The 23,384-nt window shown below is 44.8% G+C and overlaps 1 protein-coding gene across 1 annotated transcript; it reads right to left on the minus strand.

The window, feature by feature from the left end:
* Positions 1-380: 380 nt before the first annotated feature.
* LOC132385887 (zinc-binding protein A33-like) lies at positions 381-17,651 on the minus strand. The gene is made up of 6 exons (XM_059958127.1): positions 16,824-17,651; positions 16,038-16,133; positions 15,395-15,628; positions 13,942-13,964; positions 13,736-13,854; positions 381-2,661 (listed from the first exon to the last, which is right to left on the minus strand). The coding sequence occupies exons 1-6, from the start codon at positions 17,232-17,234 to the stop codon at positions 2,111-2,113; spliced, it is 1,434 nt and encodes a 477-aa protein (XP_059814110.1). The 5' UTR covers positions 17,235-17,651; the 3' UTR covers positions 381-2,110.
* Between the last annotated feature and the right edge of the window lie 5,733 nt (positions 17,652-23,384).

The raw sequence follows: 23,384 nt of genomic DNA on the forward strand, positions 1-23,384 counted from the left end.
CTTTTTCTGCATCCAAAGCAAATGCCACACTCATTTCCTCTCTTTTTTGTGCCAGATGAATTATACTAAGTAACCAGGTTAGATTATCCATTGATTGTCTGTTTTTAATAAAATCTGTTTGATCCATATGTATTAATTTTGGTAAATATTTAGATATTCTATTAGATAAAATTGTTGCTATTATCTTATAATCTGTATTCAACAAAGAAATAGGCCTATATGATGTTGGTTTTAGAGGATCTCTTTTTTTGGCAATACAGTTAAGATCGCTGTTAAAAAAGATTGTGGGAGTTTATGCATTCTTTCCACTTGGTATATTAATTCCATAAAGGGAGAAATTAATATATCTTTAATTTTTTTTTATAAAATTCAGGACGAAAACCATCTTCTTCTGGGGATTTGTTACTCTGAAGTGATCCTAAAGCTTGTTCAACCTCTTTTAATGTAAAGGGCATATCTAATCCTTTCTGTTCTTCCAAATTGAATTTTGGAAGGGTTATTTGTGATAAAAATTTATCTATCTCAGTAATCTTATTTTGTGATTCTGATTGATATAGTTCAGTATATAAAAAACAATTAAAGTTTCATTAATTTCTAAAGGTTTATCAGCAACCTTATTTACACTTGTTCTAATTGCATTTATTGTTTTAAAAGCCTGTTCTGTTCTCAACTGCCAAGCAAAAATTTTATGTGATCTTTCACCTAATTCGTAATATTTCTGTTTAGTTCTCATAATTATTTTTTCTGTACGATATGTCTGGAGTGTATTATACTGTAGTTTTTTATTAACAAGTTGTCTTTGTTTTTCTTCTGTCATATATCTTTGAGATTCTTTTTCTAACTTTATGATATCTTTTCCCAATTTTCCTTCTTAATTTTAGATGTATAACTTATAATCTGACCCCTTAAATATGCTTTCATCGCTTCCTATAATACAATTTTATCCTCAACTGAATGTAAATTTGTATCCAAAAAAAATTGAATCTGTTTCTTCATAAAATCACAAAAATCTTGACGTTTAAATAAAATTGTATTAAATCTCCATCTAAGCTTTATGTCTATTTGAATAAAATGAATAATCTCTTTCTCTTGGATTAATTATTCTCCATATATCAATCAGGTTTAAATCTTCCATTAATGATAAAGTTAGTTTTATTACTTTTAATTTTGTAACAACTTTAGTTGACCTATCTAAAACTGGATCTAAACAAAAATTAAAATCTCCGCCTATTAATATTTTATCATTTGCGTCAGCCAAGTTCAAAAAATCTTCTTGTATGAATTTTGCATCATTTTCATTTGGTGCATAAATGTTCATAAAAGTTCATAATTCTGAAAAAATTTGACAATGTATAATCACATATCTCCCCACAGAATCAATTATTACATTTTGTATTTTAATTGGTAAAGATTTATTAACCGAAATTGCAACTCCTCTCGATTTTGAATTAAATGAAGTTGCTATAACATTTCCAACCCAATCTCTATTTAATTTCTTATGCCTGTGAACTTACTGAGCACATCCTTGCCAGAAAAAAAATCTTATCCCAATCCACTCTTCCTAGATCCTTTTTCATTTCCACAAAATTGGCCCTTCTCCAATTTTACCGGAACATTAAGCTGCCAGTTCTGCCCCTCACTAATAGCAGTAATGACGTTATCCCACGTGTCAACCCAAGCCCTAAACTCATCTGTTTTACCGACAATACTCCGTGCATTGAAATAGATGTTCCTGAGAATATGTATATCATCTGCTTTTTTATCATTTCCGTTTATACATGCAGTCCTCTCATGTTCCTTATCCTCCTGCACCTCACTATCTGCTCTAACACTCTGGTTCCCCTCCCTCTGCAAATCTAGATTAAATTCCCCGGAGCAGCACTGGCAAATCTACCCGCAAGAATGTTATTCCTCCCCCCCCCCGCCCAGTTTAGGGGCAAACCGTCCCGTCGGAACAGGCCCCACCTTCCCGGGAACAAAGCCCAATTGACCAGAAACATGAAGCCCTCCCTCCTGCACCATCCCCTTAGCCACGTATTTAGCTGCACTCTCCGCACATTTATATTTACAGGGACTTTACTCCTGACGCCGGTCCCGGGACCGGACCCGTTTACAGACCCGGAGCGGAACCGGAGCAGATTCTCAGCCACTGGTTCACATCCCCGGTCCGGAAGAAAGGATAAAGTTTCCCCGTGAATTTATTCCCAATGAAGGTGTGGAGATGGGCCTTGGTCTCCGCGTTGTAAAATGAAACTGTCCCGGACTCGTAACTGAGATAAACTCCCACCCTCCCGGGGATGGGACCGGCAGCGAGACGGGACCCGGGGGAGGGGCGACCGGACACGTCACAATCCCAATGTAACACGTCACCAACCCGCCTGATGACCCAGAATCCGGTCTCCGGACTCAGACTGACCCGTCTCTTCCTCTCCACAGACTCGGCGGCGACTCCCAGAAACCAGCGCTGATTCCCCGTCACCTCCACCTCCCAGTAATGTCTCCCCGATGGGAATCCCTCCGATCCCAGCACACAAATCCAGTCTGTGAATCTCTTCCCAGTGTCAGGGAGATTCCTCCAGGTCCAGATCCATCTCACACTCTTCCGATCCCCAGACACCTCGAGACCCGGATGCGCCGTTTCCACATCCAGGGTGACAGAGACTGGGGGGAGAAGCAGAGAATTAGAGAGTCCCCGGGGATCGGGGGGAGACTCGGACAGCGCGTTCCCAGGATCGGGGGGAGACTCGGACAGCGCGGCCCCGGGGATCGGGGGGAGACCCGGACAGCGCGGCCCCGGGGATCGGGGGGAGACTCGGACAGCGGGGCCCCGGGGATCGGGGGGAGACTCGGACGGCACGGCCCCGGGGATCGGGGGGAGACTCGGACAGCGCGGCCCCGGGGATCGGGGGAGACTCGGGCAGCGGGGCCCCGAGGATCGGGGGGAGACTCGGACAGTGCGGCCCCGAGGATCGGGGGGAGACTCGGACAGCGGGGCCCGGGGATCGGGGGGAGACTCGGACAGCGCGGCTCCGGGGATCGGGGGGAGACTCGGACAGCGCGGCCCCGGGGATCCGGGGTTTTCCGCTGGACGGAGAGCAGAGAGACCCGTGGCCCTTGACACCTCAGACAGCGGAAACATCCTCCCTCACTCCTGCCTGTTGACCCCTGAAAGAATTTTGTGTTTCCATGAGATCTCCTCTCATTCTCCGAAACTGGGAACAGAGAACATAGAGCAGTACAGCACAGGAACAGGCCCGTCATACAATGTTCACTTTCATTTGTGAGTGTGAAGTGGGGCAGTGTGATGGTTTGAGACAGTAAAGGAGGTGATAATGGGAACCAGTATGGGTGAGATGAATGGCAGATTGAACCAGGAGGGGGAGGGGTGGAAAGCCTGTGGGTGAACTGTGTGTGTAGACGTAATGAGAAGCTAGAGGAGGCAAAGATGGCAGATGAGGATGACATTGTCCCCTTTCCCACAACCCCATCCCCCGCAGCCCCTCATTAGGACAGGGGATGAATTTGCAGGAACCCTTAAGCAACACAGGTATTGATGAATTGTTTCAGTCTGAACCGTAGACTGTTTACTCATTTCCATAGAAACTTCCCGGCCTGCTGTTCACTCAACAATTTGTGTGTGTTACTCTGCTTTAAATATAGTCAATTATTTGGCCTCCAAAGCTGCCTGTGGCAGATTCACTATCCTGTGGATAAAGGAATTCCTCCTCATCTCTGTCCTAAATGGACATCCCTATAGTCGGAGGCTGTGCTTACCGTTCTCGACCCACCCACATCCTCCCAACATCAACTCTCTCCAGACAGGTGTCAGAGAGATCTGGCGAGACCCTTCATCAGGACCTGTGCAGTTTGGATTACCAGCATCTGTAGATTTTCTTGTGTTTGATTTTTAAAGCAGAAGTTATTTTATCATGAGCTGATCCATTTTCCCATTCTCCCATTTAGTCCCACTCTCCCACCCTCTCACCATGACCTGTCTACTCACATACCTATCAATCTCTGTCTTAAATACACACAATGACTTGGCTTCCACTGCCGCAAGAAATACTCAGATTCACCATCTTCTGGCTAAAAAAATTTCTTCGCATCTCCGTTCTGAATGGGCGCCCTTCAATCCTTAAGTCATGCTCTCGTACTAGACTCCCCCACCATGGGAAACAACTTTGCCACATCCACTCTGTCCATGCCTTTCAACATTCGAAATGCTTCTGTGAGGTTCCCCCTCATTCTAAACTCCACGGAGTACAGTCCAAGAGCGGTCAAACATTCCTCACATGTTAACACTCTTATTCCAGGAATCATTCTCGTGAATCTTCTCTGAACCCTCTCCAACGTCAGAACATCCTTTCGTAAATAAGGAGCCCAAAACTGCACACAGTATTCCAAGTGAGGTCTTACCACTGCCTTACAGAGCCTCAACATCACATCCCTGCTCTTATATTCTATTCCTCTAGAAATGAATGCCAACATTGCATTCGCATTCTTCACCATCGACTCAACCTGGAGGTTAACCTTAAGGGTATCCTGCACGAGCACTTCCAAGTACAATTGCATCTCAGAATTTTGAATACTCTCTCCATTTAAATAATAGTCAGCCCGTTTATTTCTTCTACCAACGTTCATGACCATACACTTTTAAACATTGTATTTCATTTGCCACTTCTTTGACCATTCTCCCAATCTATCCAAGTCTCCCTGCAGACTCTCTGTTTCCTCAGCACTACCGTCCCCTCCGCTTATCTTTGTATCATCAGCAAACATAGCCACAAAGCCATCTAATTCATAATCCAAATCGTTGATATACAACGTAAAAAGAAGCCGCCCCAACATGGACCCCTGTGGAACACCACTGGTAAATGGCAGACAACCAGAATGGGATCCCTATATTCCCACTCTCTGTTTCCTGCCAATCAGCCAACGCTCTACCCACATATGTAAATTTCCCGTAATTCCATGGGCTCTTATCTTGTTTAGCAGCCTCATGTGTGGCTCCTTGTCAAAAGCCTTCTGAAAATCCAAATACACAACATCCACTGCATCTCCCTTGTCTAGCCTACTTGTAATCTCCTCAAATAATTTCCAGGTACTCCGTAACCTCATCCTTGACAATTGACTCCAGAAACCTCACAACCATTTCTCAATCTAACAGGTCTATAATTTACTTTTTGCTTCCTTGCCCCTTTCTTAAATACCAGAGTGGCATTTACAATCTTCCACTCCTCCGGAACCATGCCAGAATCTATTGACTTTTGAAAAATCATTGCTAATGCCTCCGCGATCTCCACAGCTACTTCCTTCAAAACACAAGGGTGCATTCCATCTGGTCCTGGAGATTTATCTACCCTGAGACTATTCAGCTTCCTGAGTACTTTCTCTGTCGTAATTGTGACTGCACACACTTCTCTTCCCTGACACCCTTGAGTTTCCAGTATACTGCTGATATCTTCCTCAGTGAGGACTGATGCAAATACTCGTTCAGTTCCTCAGCCATCTCCTTATCTGCCATTACAATTTCTCCAGCATCATTTTCTATCTGTCCAATATCCACTCTCACCCGTTTTTTTATTCTTTATATACTTGACAAAGCTTTTAGTATCTTCTCTGATATTATTTGCCAGCTTCCTTTCATAGTTCATCTTTTCCCTCTTAATGGCCTTCTTAGTTTCCTTTTGTAAGCTTTTAAAAACTTCCCAATCCTCTATCTTCCCACTAATTTTTGCTTCTTTGAATGCCCTCTCCTTTGCTTTTACTTTGGCTTTGACTTCTCTTGTCAGCCACTTTGGCTTTGACTGCTCTTTTTCCATTTGAAAAATTCTTCTTTTTTGGAATATATCTGTCTTGCACATTCCTCACTCTTCACATAAACTCCAGCCACTGCTGCTCGGCCGTCCTTCCCCCTAATGTCCCTTTCAAGTCAAATTTGGCCAGTTCCTCTCTCGTGCCACTGTAATTTCCTTTACTCCACTGCAATACCGACACATCGGATTTCGGCTTCTCTTTCTCAAATTTCACAGTGAAGTCAATCATGTTACGATCACTGCCTCCTAACGGTTCCTTCACCTCAATCTCTCTAATCACCTCTGGGTCATTACACAATATCCAATCCAGTATCTCTGATCCCCTAGTGGGCTCAACAACAGGTTGTTCTGAAAAAAGCATCTCGTATACATTCTACAAATTCTCTGTCTTGAGATCCAGTGTCGACCTGATTTTCCCAATCCACTCGCATGTTAAAATCTCCCACAATTATCATAACACTGCCCTTCTGGCAAACCTTTTCTATTTCCTGGTGTAATTTGTATTCCACCTCACTGCAGCTGTTAGGAGGCCTGTAGATAACTGCCATCAGGGTCCTTTTACCCCTGCGATTTCTTAGCTCAACCCATAAAGATTCTGCACCTTCCGATCCTATGTCACCTCTTTCTAATGATTTAATATCATTTCTTACCAATAAAGCCACACCACCCCCTCTGCCTACCTGCCTATCCTTCCGATACACCGTGTATCCTTGGACATTCAGCTCTCACAGACATGCATCCTTTAGCCACGTCTCAGTGATGGCCACAAAATTATACCTGCCAATCTGTAGCTGTACGACAAGATCATCCACCTTATGCCTTATGCTGTGTGTATTTAAGTAAAACACCTTAAGTCCAGTATTTGGTAATTTTTGCTTTGATTGCACTGCAACTCATCCCAGTGGCTGCAAATTTGCCCCATCACCTGCCTGTCCTTCCTGACATCTTTACTGCTCACTATCTTAGATTTATAGATTCCCTCTCCTCCACTCTATCATTCTGGTTTACCACCCCCCTGCCAAATTAGTTTAAACCCTCCCTAAAAGCTCTATTAAACATTCCTGCGATGATATTGATCCCCTTCGGGTTCAGGTGTAACCCGTCCTTTTTGAATAAGTAGTACTTCCCCCAGAAGAGATCCCAATGATCCAAGAATCTGAAGCCCTGCCCCCTGCACCAGACTCTCAGCCACGCATTCATCAGCCTGATCTCTAGCCTTGCCCTCGCTAGCACATGGGACAGGTAGCAATCCTGAGATTACTACCCTGGAGGTCCTGCTTCTCAGCTTCTTTCGTAACTCCCGGAAATCTCTCTTCAGGACCTCCTCCCTTTTCCTCTCTATGTCATTGGTACCAACATGTACCAAGACAGCTGGCTCCTCGCCCTCTCCCTTCAGAATATTCTGGACCCGATCCGAGACATCCTGTACCCTGGCACCTGGGAGGCAGCACACCATGTGGGTATCTCTACCAGGTGCACAGAATCTCCTGTCTGTTCCACTGACTATGGAATCCCCTATGACTACCGCATTCCTCTTCTCCCTCCTTCCCTCCTGCACAACAGCGCCAGGCTCAGTGCCAGAGACCCGGTCACCGTGGCCGTCCCCTGTCAGGTCATCCCCCTCAACAGCATCCAAAACGATATACTTGTTGCTGAGGGGGACAGCCACAGGGGTGCTCTCCACTATCTGGGCATTTCCCTTCCCTCTTCTGACAGTCACCCAGTTTTCTGACCCCTGTAGCCTAGGGATGACTACCTCCCTGTAGCTCCTGTCTATCACCTCTTCATTTTCTCTAATAAGCAGTAGGTAATCAAGCTGCAGCTCCAGATCCCTAACACAGACTCCGAGGAGCTGAATCTCGGTTCACCTGGTGCAGATGTGGCTATCAGGGAGGCTGGAGGTCTCCCAGGATTCCTACATCTGACACCCTGAACAAAGCACAGACCCTGCAGACATGCTACCTAATTCTACAGGAATGAAACAAAGAAAGATGGGTCTACTCACCCACTTACTTCGCTAAGCAGATGAACTTTTTAAACCGTTCGCTAATGTGCCCTGCTGTTCTCCCGTCCGTCGGGCCGATTTGCCAAGGGGAGAAAAAGAGTCGGTGCCTCGCTCTCGCCTCTTCCCGTTACCGCCTAAGCCAGTTGAGCCAAAGCCCTACACTCTGCTGCCACCCACTCCGCTGCCCGCTGTATAGGGTGGTCATCTTTTTAAACTCTCCGCGCTGTCCTGCGCAGTCTCGCCGTTCTTGTTATGTGAAGTTTTTTTTTACACTGTCTTCCTTCAGAATTTAGCTCCCACGCCGCCCTTCTTGTCCCAATCTAAAAAAACACCTTCAGTCCTGTATTCATCAGCCTATTCCACACTGTCCACATGAAATTCAGCAAGGCCTTTGATTTCGATGTCAGACCACACTTGGAGCATTGTCTGCATTTCCGGTTCCCGAATATGGGGAGGATGTCATTACACTGGACAGTAGGCATCAGGAGGCTGTTACCAGGACTGGGGGCCTGGGTTAAAATCAGAGAGTGGATAAGCATGGGCTATTCAGCTGTAGTGTAGGATGTTCAGGTGTGACCCCTTAACAAGGTAAATAATTCATAAGGAGCTTAAATAAAGTTTCTTTTTCCAAGAAATGGGAGGACAGAACCAGAGGCCTCGGACTGAAAATGAGACGGGAAATTTTTCTGAGTGGTCTATCGGGTAACATTCTCATAGAGAGGGAGGTTGGTAAATGGAATTTGCCCTCAGACGCTGTAGAGACAGGTAAAAATAAAATATTTTAAAATAAATTTGGGCAGGTTCACAGATGGGAAATGGATAGAGGGATATGGGGCAAACACACACAAATGGGCCATGCTCAAGAAGACATCATAGTCTTGCAGATTGATGAATTGGGCCGTGAGTTCAACATCCATCAAACCCTCCCAGACCATCCTCCTGAGGAATCTCACCCCGGAGTCTGTCTGTGAAGTGTTGATGTGACGTCACGTCAGAGGGCAGCTCAGTGACACAGAACAGACAGACTGGGTAAGGACGGCAGATTTCAATCCTAAATGGGAATTTGTGCCTATTTCTGTGGCTGTGTGTCACACTCTGATAGTATGTGTGTGTGTGTGTGTGTGTGTGTGTGTGTGTGTGTGTGTGTGTGTGTGTGTGTGTGTGTGTGTATGTGTGCTTGTGTTGATTGTGATAAATATCCGTGTGGTGTGTATACACATTGAAGGAGAGTATGCACATTGAGGAATTTGTATGTTACAATGATTCATCACATGTCTGGTGTGTGTTGACAATGTGTCACACGTGATTGAGTTGTTTAAATGAATAAATGACTGTCTCTGAAGAGACTGGTTTCCAGGTTACTGAGGGAAATAACAACGTACATTGCTGAGGCTCTGACTACAATCTGCCAGTCCTTCCTGTGTATGTGTGTGAGGGAGCTTCGCCAGGCCGGTTATGCTGTGTGTGCTTCTCCCGAGATGAAATCTTGACCCATGTCAATGCTTGTTGGTGTGTCCGAGCTCATTCTCACAATGCTTCAATGTAGTGGTCTGATCAACATAAGACATAGGAGCAGAATTAGGCCATTTGCCTATTGAGTCTGCTCTGCCATTCAATCACGGCTGATCCTTATTTTTCCTCCTCAGCCCCACTACCTGGTCTTCTCCCCGTAACCTTTGGTACTGTTCAATCTAGAACCTATCAAGCTCTGCCTTAAATACACACAACAAGTTCCACAAATTCACCAGCCGCTGGCTCAAGTTCGTTCACATTTTTTTAAATAGATGCCCCTCCATCATGAGGATGTGCCCGCTTGTCCTGAACTCCATCACAATGGGAAACATCCTTTCCACATCTACTCTGTCTAGGCCTTTCAACATTCAAAAGGTTTCAATGAGATCCCCCCTCATCTTTCTAAATTCCAGTGAGTACAGACACAGAGCTATCAAACGTTCCTCGTATGATAACCCTTTCATTCCTGGATTCATCCTTATGAAATGAACCTTCTGCAATGCCAGCACATCTTTTCTTAGATGAGGAGCCCAAAACTGTTCACAATACACAAGGTGAGGCTTCACCAGTGCCTTATAAAGCCTCAGCATCACATCCCTGCTCTTGAATTGAATGCTATCTAAACCCCTTGGACTGAATGCTAACATTGGATTTGCCTTCCTCACCACTGACTGTACCTGCAAGTTAACATTTAGGGAGTTCTGCAGAATGACTGCTAAGTCCAATTTCGTCTCAGATTTTTTGATTTTCTCCCCATTTGAAAAAAAAAACAATCTGCACATTATTTCTACGACCAAAGTGCAGGACCATGTATTTTCCAACATTGTATATCATTTGCCACTTTCTTTCCCATTCTCCTCATCCAAGTCCTTGTCCAGCCTAACTGTTTCCTCAACACTCCACCAATCTTCGTATCATCCGCAAAACCTGGAAACAAAGCCTTGTATTCTAATACAAGAGGGTATGACTTCATGATTGAAGGACGTCCTTTTAGAACTGAGATGCGGAGAAATTACTTTAGTCAGTGTGTGGAAAATCTGTGGAATTTGTTGCGACATGTGGCTATGGAGGCCAAGGCATATTTAAGGCAGAGATGTACCGGTTCTCATTTAGCCAGGGCATCAGATGGTATGGGGTGAAAGCAGGGGAGTGTGGATGTCTGGAAGAATTGGGTCTGCCCATGACTGAATGTTGGAGCAGACTCAATGGGCCGAATGGCCTATTTCTGCTCCTACATCTTATTGTCTATTCCATCAGCTAAATCTTGATATACAGCATAAAATAAAGGTGTCCCAACACTGACCCCTGTGGAACACGACTCACTGGCAGCCAAGGATCCCTTTACTCTCATTCGCCGTTTCCTACCAATCAGCCAATGTTCTAACCATGCCTGTAACTTTTCCGTAATACCATGGCCTCTTAACCTGGTTACCACCTTCATGCGTGGCACTTTGTAAAGGCCTTCGGAGATTCCAAATATACAACATCCACTGCATCCCCTTTATCGATCCTGCTTGTAATTTCCTCAAAGAATCCCAACAGGTTTGTCAGGCAGGATATTCCCTTAACGAAGCCATGCTGACTTGTCCTATCTTGTCCAGTGTTACCAAGTATTCCATAGCCTCACACTTAACATTTGACTCCAATTTCTTCCCAACCACAGAGGTGAGGCAAACTGGTCAATAATTTCCTTTCTGCTGCCTTCCTCCTTACTTAAAGAGTCAAGTGACATTTGCCATTTTCCAGTCCTCTGGCACCATGCCAGGGTCCAGTGATTTTTGGAAGATCATTTGAAATGCCTCCATAAGTTCTACTGCTACCTCTTTCAGAACACTAGGGTGCAGTTCATCTGGTCTGGGTGACTTATGCACCTTTAGGTCTTTCAGCTTTTTGAGCAGCTTCTCCCTTGTAACAGTAACTGCACTCACTTCTCTTCCCTCGCACTCTTCAACACCGGGCACAGTGCTGGTGTCTTCCACGGTGAATACTGGTGCAAAATATTTGGTTTATCTGTCATCTCTTTATCCTCTGTCATTATATATCCGGCCTCATTTTCTAGTGGTCCTATATCCACTCTTATCTCTGTTTTATTTTTTTACAATACTTGAAAAACAATTTGATATTGTTTGCTAGCTTGTTTTACAAAGATAGGTGTGTAAAAAGGGCCTGAAGGATCATTGGAGACCATTGCACATTTAGATGGAGAAATAACGTAAAGATTTTTAATCCTCATGTATATGAAGGATGTAAGTAATAAAGTCAATTCAATTCAAATCAATTTCTTGTTTATTTCTTCCCACCCAATCATCCTTTTAGTTCCTCTCTGTAGATATTTAAAAGCTTCCCAATCCTCTCTCTTCCGACTAATTTTTGTTTAGTTGTATGCCCTCTCTTTTGCCTTTACATTAACTTGTCAGCCACGGTTGTACTATTTTGCATTCTGAGTATTTATTTATTTTTGGAATACATCTATCCTCATTTCCCCAGAAACTGACAGCATTTCTGCTCTGCTCTCATCCCTGCCAGCATCTCTTTCCAATTTGCTTTGACCAACTCCTTTCTCAGACCACTGTAATTTCTTTCATTTCTCTGAAATACTACAATGTCAGGGGTTACTGTCTCCTTATCAGATTTCAAGTTGAACTCAGTCATGTTGTGAGCTCTGCCTCCTAAGGTTTCTTTTAACTACTCACCTCTGGTTCAATACATAACACCCAATCCAGTAGAGCTGTTCCCCGAGCAGGCTCAACGACAAACTGCTCTAGAAAGCCATCACATTGCATTCAACAAACTCACTCTCTTGAGATCCTTTACCAACCTGATTTTCCCAATTGACCTGCATGTTGAAATCTCCCATGATTATCAGAACATTGTCCTTTTCATCAGCCTTTTCTATTTCCAGTTGTAATTTGTGGGCCACAACCCACTGACTGTTGGGAGGCCTGTATATGACCTCTGTCAGTGGCATTTTTACTTTTGCCGTTCCTTACCTCAACCCACAAGGATTCAACATCTTCCAATCCTACGTCCCATCTAGCTACTGATTTACCAGCAGAGCCACACCACCCCATCGGCCTTCCTTCCTTCCTCCGATACATTGTGTAATCTTGAACATTCAGCTCCCAACTACAACCATCCTTCAGCCACGATTCTGTGATGGCCACAATATCACACCTGACAATCGGTAATAGTGCAACAAGATCATCCACCTTATTTCTCATACTCCATGCATTGAGATATAACACATTGTGTACTGTATCTGCTACCCTTTTTAATTCTGCATCGCTAATACACTGATACTCACGTTGCTGTCTGCAATTTTCTCCTCTCATCTGTCCGCCCTATCTGACCGTCTGACTGCATGCAATCTTTGCATTTTACTATCAGTTCTATCGCTTCACTCCACTTCCAACCCCTCACCCCACCAAATTAGTTTAAACCCTCCCCGACAGCTCTATCAAACCTCTCTGTGAGAATATTCTTCTCCCTCGGGTCGAGGTGCGACCCATCCCTTTTGAGCAGGTCATTCCTCCACCAGAACAGATCCCGATGATGCAAGAATCTGAAGCCCTGTCCCCAGCACCATTTTCTCAGCCATATTTATCTGTCAAATTATCCTGTTTCTTCCCTCACCAGCATGTGGCACAGGCAGCAATCCAGAAATTACAACCCTGGGGGTACTGCTTCTGAGCTTTCGACCAAGCTCTCCAAATTCTATTTTCAGGACTTCTTTGCTTTTACTTCCAATGTCATTGTCACAAATTTACAAAGATATCTGGCTCTTTTCCCTCCCTCTCTAAAATGCTGTGGACACGATCCAAGACGTTCCTGACCCTGGCAACCAGGAGGCATTCGGGTGTCCCGTTCACATCAGTAGATTCTCCCGTCTGTTCCCCTGGCGATTCAGTCCCCGATCACGACCACTCCCCTCTTCTGCCTCTAACAACAGTGAGAGATGCTGATCCGGAAGGGGGAAGACCTGTGTCTGTCAGAGTCTGCACTCACAGGGCACATGAAGGACTTGTGTATTTTCCTGACAATCCCGGTCACCACACTGATACTCATTGTTATTCCCTGCAATATTATCGTCAGTATTAAATTCCCAGTTCCTCTGGTAGATCCAAACCCATGTCCTGGTGTGTTAGTGCAATGTGCCTGGGATCAGGACACAGTGGTTAATCTGCCATTCCGGTGTATTGGTTGTATTGTGACCCTGTGCTGGTGTGTCCAGGGGTCTGACATCTCCAGCTGACCATGTGACAGTGATGCCTCCCAGTCGGTGGGGTTGATGTGGAATAAACTTCAGTTCCCCTTCAGCCCAGTATTACAGACAATCTTTGCCTCAGATTGAAACTAAATTGAGCTTCATAAACAAGGGGAAATGAATCTTTGTAAGTTTTACCTCGATAAATAGCATCAAGCGTTTCTCTCAGCACTGTGTTCAACAAATAGGGGTGATCGAATTTTTCAACCGGTAGTGTCTCATCTGTCACTGCCAATTCATGGACATCGTCATTAATCCTGTAAATATTAAACTGCTGGTTATAAATTGCTATTCTGAACTATTTTACAAATCCATTCAGTGGTTCAGTAAAGAGTATGTCCTACCTTCTGTTCCGACGAGCTTCCTCCTGAAATAAATAAAACACAAATCGGATTAGACTTGGACTTACTGTCCACATCCAGAATTTGATCCAAATCATTACCAGGTGATGAAAATTCCCACTCCCGCAATCACTCACACACACGGACAATACAGAACCACAGGGTAACTTACAAGGAAAGTTTCTGAATGTCAGACCAGTACTGAGAGAATGAAACTTACAGGGAAGACAGGACAGGCTGTGCATTTTCATCCGGATATGACGTCAGTCTGATAGGATGGAGGAATTTAAGATCAGTGATGTATGTGATTGTGTGCGGGTGGAGGAAGTACCTCAATTTATGGGGAGACTTGTGAGGTGATGTAATTCCAGATGGATTTTAACAAATTCCACAAGGAATTTATTGAGGAGGATGTGGAATTCAGTGCCACAGGAGTGGTGGAAATGGAACAGCAGAGATTGAATGTAAAAGGGAGAATGGATAAACACGTGAGGGACCAGAGATTTCAGGGCACGATTGCTGGTTGTGCTGAGAAGGTGGCAGGAGGATTGTGAAGCAGGGAAATTGAGAGGAGGAAATGGGCCAAATGGCCTGGTTATGTTTTGAACAATTGAACGTTCATTTGATTGTTATCTGTAAAAGTAAAAAGACAGTAATAGTAATAGTTTCCCTAATCTGGATATAGAAGATAAGTCTGATGTATGTCAAATTCTTTTTTCTCACGGATTGACAGAGAGACCCTCACACCCACCGCACCAGACACACTCACAGTCTGTGACTGGAACCGGGAGTTAATGAGAGTTTTAGAGGATATTTAATACAGAATTAAGGACACAGTCAGCAGCTCTGTGTTACGATCAGTGTAAATAATTTCAGAGAAATTTGAATTCTGTCCTGGGATGTACAGAAGTTGTGGAAGTCCAGTTTTGGGACAACAACAACCCTGAATAGAGGCATCAACTCTCTGGTGAGAAACAGTTTGCTGCCATTTGTAAATACTGTGTGTATGAGCAATGCATCTGTTTTCTGTTTGCATTGTATTCTGCGTTACGTGTTTATGACGATAACCAGTCTGGTGAGTGGGGCCGTGGTAAAAGTGAAGAGAAAAAGTTGCGTATCTGTACTTTGTTCTGGGCAGTTTTGAGCTGGGGACGGGCGGATGTCATTCTGTTCTTGACCGCTGTGTGGCAGCTTACTTTACAATGAATTACCCTGAAGTTTCATCGCTTCAAGATTGTATTTTGCTAATGAAGGACTGAAAGCGTATTTTGGACATTTTGAAATGTCATTATTGGAGTGATTGGTGGGTGCATCATGCAGGTATAACAACTTGTGTGGGGTCGCCAGCAGCGGCAATTGATATGTTAGAATTGGCCGCTGTGCTGTGTTTATTTCAAATATACCACTGTTCATTTAGTGCCCTTTGACAGAAACAAAGTGAAATAGAATCCCTCACCTTGAGAAATATCACACTGTCTTTTTGATCCATCTGTTCCTTTATCTTTGAGATTTCCTCCTGAATTAAAATTATATTCTCTTGAATCTCCCGAAGATTTTTCTCCATTGGGTTGAGAATCCTCTTCTCTTCTTCCCTGAGATCCCTGAGTAAGCTCTGCTCTTTCTCAGTGATAATCTGGCGCAGTTCAGCAAACTGGGATGTGACGTAGGACTGAATGCTGTGTGTCTGTTCCTGTTGAATGAAAGGTAAAGATTAATATACTGCATTGCTGTGCTCTGTTTCCTTCTGTCGTTCAGTTTGGTCTATTGGAGTCCATGCTACTTCTGAGTGCATTCCCGTCAACACCATTCCCTCACGTTTTCCTGAAACATATTCTCCCTCATTGACCCATAAACCCCCATCTGATTCCCGCATACCCTCCCCAACTTCACAGGGTTAATTGTAATAACCATTCATCCAGCATGTCCTTGGGATGTGTTGGAGTCTCTCGTGGCCACGGGGAGAGCATGCAAACTCCACATAGACAGCAACAGAGGTCAGCATCGAATCCAGGTCACTGGACCTGCGATACTCGGCTATTCTGCATTAAATGGAGCAAAACTCGACAGTAATATCAGAAATTCCGCTCAGGAAGTCTCACCCGAACTCCGGAAATCTTCTGTTTCTGTTGCTGCTCCTTTTTCTGGAAGTCTGATTTCTTTTTTGTGAGAGAGTCTAAGGAAGATTTTAGCTGATCCTGGAAGTCAGAGAGTGAAGGAAATAGAAACAAAGATGCATCAAAAGAAACAGGTGATCAAACCCGATTATCGCACAAAATGCCGGAGGAATTCAGTTAGTCAGACAGCATCTATTCAGGGGAAATAAACAGTCGGTGTTTCAGGATGAGACCCTTCATTAGGACTGGGAAGGATTGGGACAGAAGCCAGAATAAAAAGGTTGGGGATGAGAACCAGCTGACAGGTGACGGGTGAGACAACGTGAGGGGAAATGGTGTGGAGGGTGATGAAGTGAGAAGCTAAGAGGGGACAGGTAGAAGAGGTAAAGGGCTGGAGAAGAAGGAATCTAATACGAGCGGACAATCGACCTTGGAAGAAACAGGAGGAACTGGGCTGTTTGCGCCCCTGAATGGTGAGGAGGGAGGAGGTTAGGAGTCAGGTCCCACTTGTCCTATTTTCAGGTATCAGTGCCATGAGGGAGATCAGTGGGGAGGAGCGAGTGGATCAGGGCGATACAGTACGTAGAGCGCGATCCGTATGGAGAGCGGAGAGTTGCGGGGTGAGGAGGTGGGCTGTGGGACGGAGAGATGCTGGAATCCCGTTGGAGACGGCGGAAGTTGCAGAGAGTGATGTGGTAGTTATAGAGGCTCGTGTGATGATATGCAGGACAAAGGAAATATTTTAAGTATTGAACTAACGTTAGTTTTTACCTTGTAGATTTTAACAGCTTCTTTAATCGGCAGGAAGCGGTGCTCTCTGTGTTCCTCCGCAACTGCACAGACCAGACAGATTAGTGTCTTGTCCTTTTCACAAAACAGCTTCAGTTCTTCCTCATGTTCCTCGCAGTGACGTTTACTTTCCTTCCCTTTCCGATTCAGGTCAAGATTTCGAGATTTTTCAGCCAGATTTGCTAAGGCCCGATTCACCCTGAGGGTGCGGTCAGCAAACACCTCTCTGCATTCCGGGCAGGAGTTTCTCTGCTCCCTTTCCCAACACCGTGTGATACAAGAGCGACAGAAGTTGTGTCCACACTCCAGTATAACCGGATCGGTGAAGAAATCCAGGCAGACGGGACAAATTGCCTCCTCTGTTAAACTCTCGACCGGTCCTTTCGAAGCCATGTTAACTCCTGACACTTCCTGATTCAGAATGCTTTCACTTTCGGGGAGCTGCCGATCCCCTGCAGTACCGCGATTGTCCACTACGCGCGCTGCAGACTCGGGGAATGAACATTATGTTGTTGGATGGGTTCAGTGGGAATTCTGGCTATTTCCATGTTAGTGTGGGATCAAAAACAAATTAAACAGTGAAAAGATAAGAAAACGCCCAATGGACTGTCTAAGCCCGGCGACGAGCGTGGGTGAGTTGGCCATATGCCCAGCAACCCCATCTCGTAAACACGTAGAGCAACAAAAAACGTTAGCCGAATGTCCAAAGGCCCCATCGCTCCGATCGGAAGGACCTTTCCGGATCGAGATCCTTCATCTGAACTGTCTCAACCCGAAATGTCGATTGTCCATTTCCCTCCACAGATGCTGCCCGACCCGCTGAGTTCCTCCAGCAGCTCGTTTTTTGTATCTTTCTCCAGGTCTAAGAGAGTCAGAGTGGAGTGTAAAACGGTGGATAAGTAAACAGTGAAAACATGCCATTAAACTGGGGATGCGGAGAGAATATTGTGCTGTGAGGAGAGAGATGCAGTGGTGATGACCGACCTTTGGTTGCCGGAAAAAGCACAGGACTGGATATTCTACGTCACAGGGTGGAAAATGTTAATTTTTCGGTGAGGTCCTGATTTCAACAGCCCTCCGTGAGAAAAACTTCGTGACTTGAACCATGTCCGTCCCGTCTCCAATAGAAGGTCCCCTTCACTCTGGATACAGATCAGATGTTGATACTTTTTTTGTATCAAAATAAGCTTTATATCAAATACTTAGAGTGATAAAACGTGCCAATACCTTTACCCAATGAATTTACATTCGTTCTCTGTGGGGTATTCTGTTGTCTGTTGTCGCTCATGTGCCCCCTGGGGTAGTGAACAATAATTGAGAGGTTTCCACAGCCAACCCGGCCTCTCCCAGTCGAGCAGTTGAGAGACCCAATAGTTCCAAAGGTGTCCCTGTAGTCTGGACTGTGCCAGTCGGCAGCATTCCTGTATGACAGGGTGTGGTGAACTACATATACCTGTCTGGACCCCCCCCCACCCCCCCGGCGCGCTGACTGTTCCTGTGGCTCCTCCCACAGACCCCTGTATAAAGGCGATTGGAGGCACTGCTCCTCCCTCAGTCTCCAGGATGTTGTGTGCTGGTCGCTTGCTGCTGACGGTGCTTTCTTCCAGCCAATAACAGCCTGCCTTGACTCATGTCTCCGAGAGTTATTGATGGTGCATCACAGGGGTTCCCAACATTTTGTGCCAAAGACCAATACCATTAATCGTGGACCCCAGGTTGGGAACCGCTGCTCTCCGGACATCTCGGTGTGATGGCAGGCCAACAAGTTTCGAACGTCTTTCCCCGAGTTGATGATCTTCCAGCAGCACTCGCCGTCCGTTTTCCTGCGCGTCCTGGGAACAGCCCGAGGACCAGTGAGCCTTCTGTTACGCAGCTGCTGTGGCACAGGCCCTTGCATCTTTCTCCACAGATCTTCGCCAGCCCACAGTCCGCAAAGAGGTGAGTGACCGTCTCGTCTCCACTGCAGTAATCTCGGGGCAGCGCACTGTGGGAGTGATCTCCGGGCATGCAGCAAGGATCAGACTGGGAGGGGCCCTCTCGTCTCCACTGCAGTAATCTCGGGGCAGTGCGCTGTGGGAGTGATCTCCGGGCAGACAGCAAGGATCAGACTGGGAGGGGCACTCCCGTCTCCACTGCAGTAATCTCGGGGCAGTGCGCTGTGGGAGTGATCTCCGGGCAGACAGCAAGGATCAGACTGGGAGGGGCACTCTCGTCTCCACTGCAGTTTTATCGGGGCAACGCGCTGTGGGAGTTATCTCCGGCATGCAGCAAGGATCAGACTGGGAGGGGCACTCTCGTCTCCACTGCAGTTTTATCGGGGCAACGCGCTGTGGGAGTTATCTCCGGCATGCAGCAAGGATCAGACTGGGAGGGACCCCCTCGCCATCAGACAGGTGAGGTCTTGCTGCCTGTTGGTGAGACCTGGTGATGAGGCATTCTGCCAGATGGTCTGGACTGTCTGCTCAAGGAACCACTCCACTGTGTCCATCCAGTCCTTCTCCTGCAGTAACTGCAGGACATTCCGTGCTGACCACTGTCTGGTGTTCTTGTGGTCAAAGCTGCTGGTCTGAAAGAACTGTCAGCAATTTCATTAACACAAGGTTCACATGGAGAAGCTTCCTGATTGAGACAGACACAGTCTCACAGGGTATTTACAGGATTGGGGCAGGAATGATGTTTCCCCTGGTTGGGCAGTGGAACCTGGGATCACAGACTCATAATCCGAGATCACCTCAGCGGGACTGAGATGAGGAGAAATTGCCCCAACAAAGTGCGGTGAATATTCGGGATTTTCTCCACACGTTTTCTAAATTAAACGGACATATTTAGGGGCTCGGCGGTGTTGGGGATGTTGCAGGAAAGTGGCGCAGAGGTCAAAGATCAGCCATGTTCTGAGTGAGGGGCAGAACAGCGCAACGGGCCGAATGGCAACGCCCACTTCTGTTTCTTATTTCCTAAATCACGAGTTTACCTTTGCGCCTTGTTCTCCCTTGGCCTTCAGCCTGTCGGAATGCACAGGGGAGCGGTGAGAGCTCCGGAGATCCATCAGCAGCCGCTGTGGTTATTTCATGCTCTTGTGATTTATCCTGTTTCTGTATCTGCATTCGCACAGTTTGTTACCTTCAGCACTCTGGCTGATCTTTCACTGCCTGCTTCTGCTATCGTTACTATTCTATACTTTTTCTAAGTGTGTCCACAGGAAAATGCTTCTCGAGTTTGTATGTTGTGACTTATCTGCGCTCTGATAATAAAATTTATTTTGCAATTTGCCAAAAAACACAGGCAAATGGAATTAGATGGACATCTTGGTCAGCATGGACCAGTTGGGCCAAATGATGAATCCATGCTGAATGACTCTATGATAAAGTAGAGAAACAAGCTCTTTGGACAGTATGTCTGTATCGATCCTAATGCTAACACATTCTTGCCATAGAGGGAGTACAGAGACACCAGATTGATTCCTGGGATGACAGGACTTTCATCTGAAGAAAGACTGGATCGACCAGGCTTATACTCACTGGAATTTAGAAGATTGAGGGGGGATCTCACTGAAACATATAAAATTATAAAGGGATTGGACAGGCTGGATGCAGGAAGATTGTTTCCGATGTTGGGGAAGGCCAGAACGAGTGGTCACAGTTTAAGGATAAAGGGGAAGTCTTTTAGAACCGAGATGAGGAAATACTTTTTCACACAGGGAGTGGCGAATCTCTGTGAATTCTCTGCCACAGGAAACAGTTGAGGCCGGTTCATTGGCTATATTTCAGAGGAAGTTAGATATTGCCCTTGTAGCTAAAAGGATCGGGGGTATGGAGAGAAAGCAGGTACAGGGTTCTGAGTTGGATGATCAGCCATGATCATACTGAATGGTGGATCAGGTTCGAAGGGCCGAATTGCCTACTCCTGCACCTATTTTCTATGTTAATTAGAGTTTTGGGGATTTCCCTTTAATTCTGAGAACAAACTGTGACTGACATCTCCAGCTCCAAGCAGCAGACCGTCCTCACACACACACAGCCAATCAGTGATCACTGCTGGGAGAGCGATGCTGCCATTGGCTGAGGGGTGTCAGTGGGCGGGACGCTGTTTGGACTGGGACCGAGTGGGCCGGAGACCGGGAGCTGAGCCTCGTGTTTCGGCTGCACCACCGGCGAGTCGTGAATCCTTTCGAAGGCAGAGCTGAAGCGACCGGCGGAGATTCCGTGAGATGTTTCAGCTACACGGAGGGCGCCCGGCCTTTCCCCGCCGAGGATCGGGGCCTGTTGTCTGGAGTTGTCTCCCAGACCCGTCCCTTCCTGCTGGGAGACGGGAGCTGCCCCGCAGCGGCTGCCGGTGGATCTCCGGAGCTCTCACCGCTCCCCTGTGCAATCCGAACTGCTGAAAACCAAGGGAGAACAAGGCGCAAAGGTAAACGTGCTTTAGAAAATAACGAACAGGAGCATGTCTGGCCATTCGGCCTGTTGCACCTATTCCACCCTTTCCTCAGAATAGTCTTTTCTTGTTAAATCTTTTTATTGATTTTAAACAAACATAAATGAAACATGAATACAAAGAGCTTGAGAGTATATAATTAATAGGTTAAGGTATAAATACAAATAGATGATAATAACCTCCCAAACTAATAGTGGTAACAAAAAATGGAGAAAATAAATGAAAAAAATCCTAACCGACATGGGCCATTGCATTATATCAATTATACACAGTAGCGTCAATAACTCCGCACCTCCATCCAAATAATTAAGGATATTAAAAGTAAGGTTTCAGAAAAGTATATTTAGCTCATATGAAAATGTTGAATAAGTGGTCTCCAAGTTTCTTCAAATTCCTTCAAATTTAACTGAAGGGTCAAAGACAACACCTCTAATTTTTTCTAAACTCAAACAAGAAATAGTTTAGATAGATCTTCTAGCCATTAATGTAACAAATTCAATCATCTGCCGGGCTGGGGTGGAGGTGATAAACAACTATTATCCATTGTTAAACCGAAAATTGCAGTAATGGGATCCGGTTGCAATTTGATATTCAGAACTGTTGAAATAATACCAAAACTATCCTTCCAATAATTTTACAAATAGAGGGAAGACCAGAACATGTGCTTCAATGAAGTGACTTCAGAATGACATCTGTCACTGGTTGGATTAACATAAGAATAAAATCGAGCGAGTTTATCCTTGGACATGTGAGCCCTATGAACAACCTTAAATTGTATTAGGCATGTTTAGCACAAATAGAAGAAGAATTGACTAATTGTAAAATTTTCCCCCACTGTTCTGTGGGTATAAGACAGTGAGGTTCTTTTTCCCATTCCTTCTTAATTCTTTCTGATACTCCTGGCTGTATTTTCATGATCATATGATAAATGATGGCTACTTAACCCTTCTGGCAAGGATTCAGAGCCAGAATTTTTTTTCTGTTATGTCCACTGGACATAATTTCAGAAAATACTAACATTCAAGAAATTTCTAACTTGCAAGTATCTAAAAAAAAAAGAGTTTTAGGTTCAAAGGACATAAAACTGTTATATAAAAATAGACAATGAAAACATGTTATACCTTTTGTTTTCCATAACACAAAGGCTTGGTCCATAAATGAGTGCTGGAAAAAGAAGTTAGATATAATCGGGCCTGATTATTCAAGCCAAAGAATTTACGAAACTGAAACCATATTCTTAATGTATATTTAGCTATAGGAATAGCTATTTGTTTATTCGGTTCAGATAAAGCAAAAGGAAGCGAAGATCCTAAAATAGAAAACAATGAGAAGTCTTGTGCAGATTTACACTCCAAATTTACCCATTGTGGGCAAGGTACTATGACCAATTCTTGTGTCCAAAATATTAAATATTGAATATTAACTGCCCAATAGTAAAATCTCAGGTTTTGCAAAGCCAAACCACCTTCCTTCTTAGGCTTCGGTAAATATTTTTTACTTAATCTAGGATTTTTATTCTGCCACACATACGAGGATCTTTTGGAGTCAATAATATCAAAAAAAGATTTGGGAATAAAAATTGGTAATGCTTGGAATAAATATAAAAATTTGGGTAATACTACTATCTTGATAGTATTAATTCGACCAACAAATGACGGAGATAATGGGGATCACCTGGTAACAAGTTGCTTGATTTGTTGAATTAAAGTTAAAAAATTAACTTTAAATAAACCCTTATGTTTCTTGGTAATTTTAATACCCAAATAAGTAAAATGATCTGTCACAACTTTAAATGGTAAGTGTTTATAATTTGGAACTTGCATATTTAATAGAAATAATTCACTCTTACTAAAATACTCGACAGAGTAACAGATTTACTCTCCACAATCCCTTTGGTCCCGGATAGGGCAGGCCAGAGGGGACGGATCACAGTGATACTCGACAGAGTACCACATTTACTCTCCACAATCCCTTTGGTCCCGGATAGGGCAGGCCAGAAGGGATGGATCACAGTGATACTCGACAGAGTAACAGATTTACTCTCCACAATCCCTTTGGTCCCGGATAGGGCAGGCCAGAGGGGACGGATCACAGTGATACTCGACAGAGTAA

This window comes from Hypanus sabinus (assembly GCF_030144855.1).
Source record: "Hypanus sabinus isolate sHypSab1 chromosome X2 unlocalized genomic scaffold, sHypSab1.hap1 SUPER_X2_unloc_4, whole genome shotgun sequence".
NCBI classification, from domain to species: Eukaryota; Metazoa; Chordata; class Chondrichthyes; order Myliobatiformes; family Dasyatidae; genus Hypanus; species Hypanus sabinus.

Coding starts and splice junctions, on each gene's coding strand:
- LOC132385887 (XM_059958127.1), bottom strand. CDS start 17,234: ATGGCTTCGAAAGGACCGGTCGAGAGTTTAACAGAGGAGGCAATTTGT. Junction 16,134..16,823: donor AAGCTGTTAAAATCTACAAG/GTAAAAACTAAC, acceptor TCTGACTTCCAG/GATCAGCTAAAATCTTCCTT. Junction 15,629..16,037: donor AGAAGATTTCCGGAGTTCGG/GTGAGACTTCCT, acceptor TTCATTCAACAG/GAACAGACACACAGCATTCA.